The following is a 2,071-nucleotide window of genomic DNA, read 5'->3' on the forward strand; positions in this document are numbered from 1 at the left end:
CAGGCTAGATGATCTGTTCAGGTCCCTCCTGACCCTAGCTACTATGAAACTAGTAGTGAAGTCCACTATGGATTTTACTTAAGGAAATATCTCAGTGCCACAGTGATGGTGACTATAGAAACTTGACATTAATATGCTGCACTTGCAGCTGTCATTTCCTCTTGGCATCAAATGAAGCAGATCAGACATAAAAGAATTTGCTGGTTCACCTCTATATACAGCTATGTCTGATTTTACATTTGGGGTTTTTTTCCCCCAGCATCCCCTTCTCCAGCTAAGCACCGTGCTAAAATGGATGATATTGTTGTGGTGGCCCAGGGAACTCAGTCCTCACGAAATGTCAGCAATGATCCTGATGTCATAAAATTGCAGGAGATACCAACTTTCCAGCCCCTTTTGAAAGGTAATATACTTTTCAATTTTTCTGATATTTTTCCCTCGGTGACTGTCTCTGTCCTCCTATTAAGCATGTACAGTTCCTAGTAACCTGCTCACTTCCCTCCTCATCATCCTGTAATCCATACATTGATTTGCTGTCCTCATAAGCTGGAGTGAAGCATTGACAATCCTGCACTTTTCCCATTTCTTTTTTCTAGTAAACCAGAAAAACAAGAAGTGAAAAGTCAAGGAAAGTCCCTATGGGTCCTATATATATTGTGGTCTCCCTTTGTATCAGTTCCCTTTTATTTCTCCCAGACCAGTGGTTCTCAACCTTTTTTGTACTAGGACCCCTTTGTAAAGATTGATGGCTTGGCCTGTCCTGACTCTCAACCCCCTCGCCCTACTGGTTCCATCACTCTCGACCCACAGCCACTGGGTCATGCTGGTGCCCCTGACTCCCAACCTGCAGCCCCCTCCCCTGCTCCCTGCTGGAGGGGGATCCTCAGCTGCCCCCATCCCACTGGGTCCACAGTGTGGTAGCTGCTGTGGCAATGGCTCACGTGGTGGCAGTGGAGTGAGTCTGGCTCCGGCATGGGCTGGAGGAAGGAGGGGAGGCGGGTGGCATCCCTCCCTGCCCTGGGCTGGGGCTGCTGTGCCGCACCTGGCAGCCTGGTCATTGCTTCTTCTGCCCCCTGAGCAGCATCTCCCAGCCACCCTGCCCCTATGAGTAAGGGCAGCAGTCCCAGTGCTGCTGGACCAACAATGCATCTCCCTGCTACCCCTGAAGGACTTTTCCCCCTGCCCCTTTTCCCCCGCTGGAGGGGCAGCTGTCCCCCCACCCCCGGGTCCTATTCCATCTGCCCTGCTGCAACCTCAGCACACAGCCACTTTCCCCTAGTGCTGGCAGGCAGCGCACCCCCCCACAACACCCGTCCCCTCCACACACCCCAGACCCACACATCCAGCTGCTGGGGCTGCTCCCATGACACAGACACACATGTACCTGCTGCCTCCAGTGTCCCAAGCAGCTTCTTGCAGGCTGGAAGGCTGCCAGCCTGCAAAGGGAAGCCCATGCTTTCCCATACTTCTGGGACTTGCTCACGATTCTTGCCACCCACTTTTGGGTACCTGCCCACAGGTTGAGGAATACTGTCCCAGATCATCATCTTCCATTCTTCTTCTCCATCCTTTGTCTGCCACTCAGGTGTTTCTCTTGGATCTTGGTTGAAAATTATGCTGTGGGTGCTACCTATCTGCCTGCTGCTTATTTGGAGACATGGTAATTGTGTCATCTTTGTAGGTAGGCAACCTCGTAGAGATCACATATGCTGTTTGGGGCAGGTGCACTGTACCAAGCACTCTTCCTGTCTACACTGAAGTGATAAGAAAGCCAGGGCCCTGAGCCGTAACTAGGACTGCAAGGGCTAGGATCATCTTCCTCTCTAGGAGAGTCATGGATCTCTGTGTTGGAGAAAAGCATGCTCCTCTGAGGAGAGAATTCCTGTCAGGAGGATGCAGAGCTGCATGATATTTTGGAAGATATGTCCCAAAGGATGGGGGTATGACTAGGAATCCTAGGCACTGGGAATTTTACAGTGTGGCCCCAGGGGGCTTCTGAACTGGGCCAACCCCGCGAAGTCTGTATAGGTGTGCTTTGATGAATACAGCAGGCATTCCATGGAAAGCTCCT

The 2,071-nt window shown here is 51.4% G+C and overlaps 1 protein-coding gene across 3 annotated transcripts in view; it reads left to right on the forward strand.

The window, feature by feature from the left end:
• The window catches only part of BORCS5 (BLOC-1 related complex subunit 5), a 124,863-nt gene that overhangs the window by 3,034 nt on the left and 119,758 nt on the right, over positions 1-2,071 (forward strand). For all 3 annotated transcript variants that reach the window (XM_025213462.1, XM_006031792.3, XM_025213463.1), the window contains exon 2: positions 260-403. In XM_025213462.1, coding sequence (XP_025069247.1) covers positions 260-403 — 144 coding nt within the window. The remainder of the gene's footprint in view (positions 1-259; positions 404-2,071) is intronic.

This window comes from Alligator sinensis, unplaced genomic scaffold, assembly GCF_000455745.1.
Source record: "Alligator sinensis unplaced genomic scaffold, ASM45574v1 scaffold91_2, whole genome shotgun sequence".
NCBI classification, from domain to species: Eukaryota; Metazoa; Chordata; order Crocodylia; family Alligatoridae; genus Alligator; species Alligator sinensis.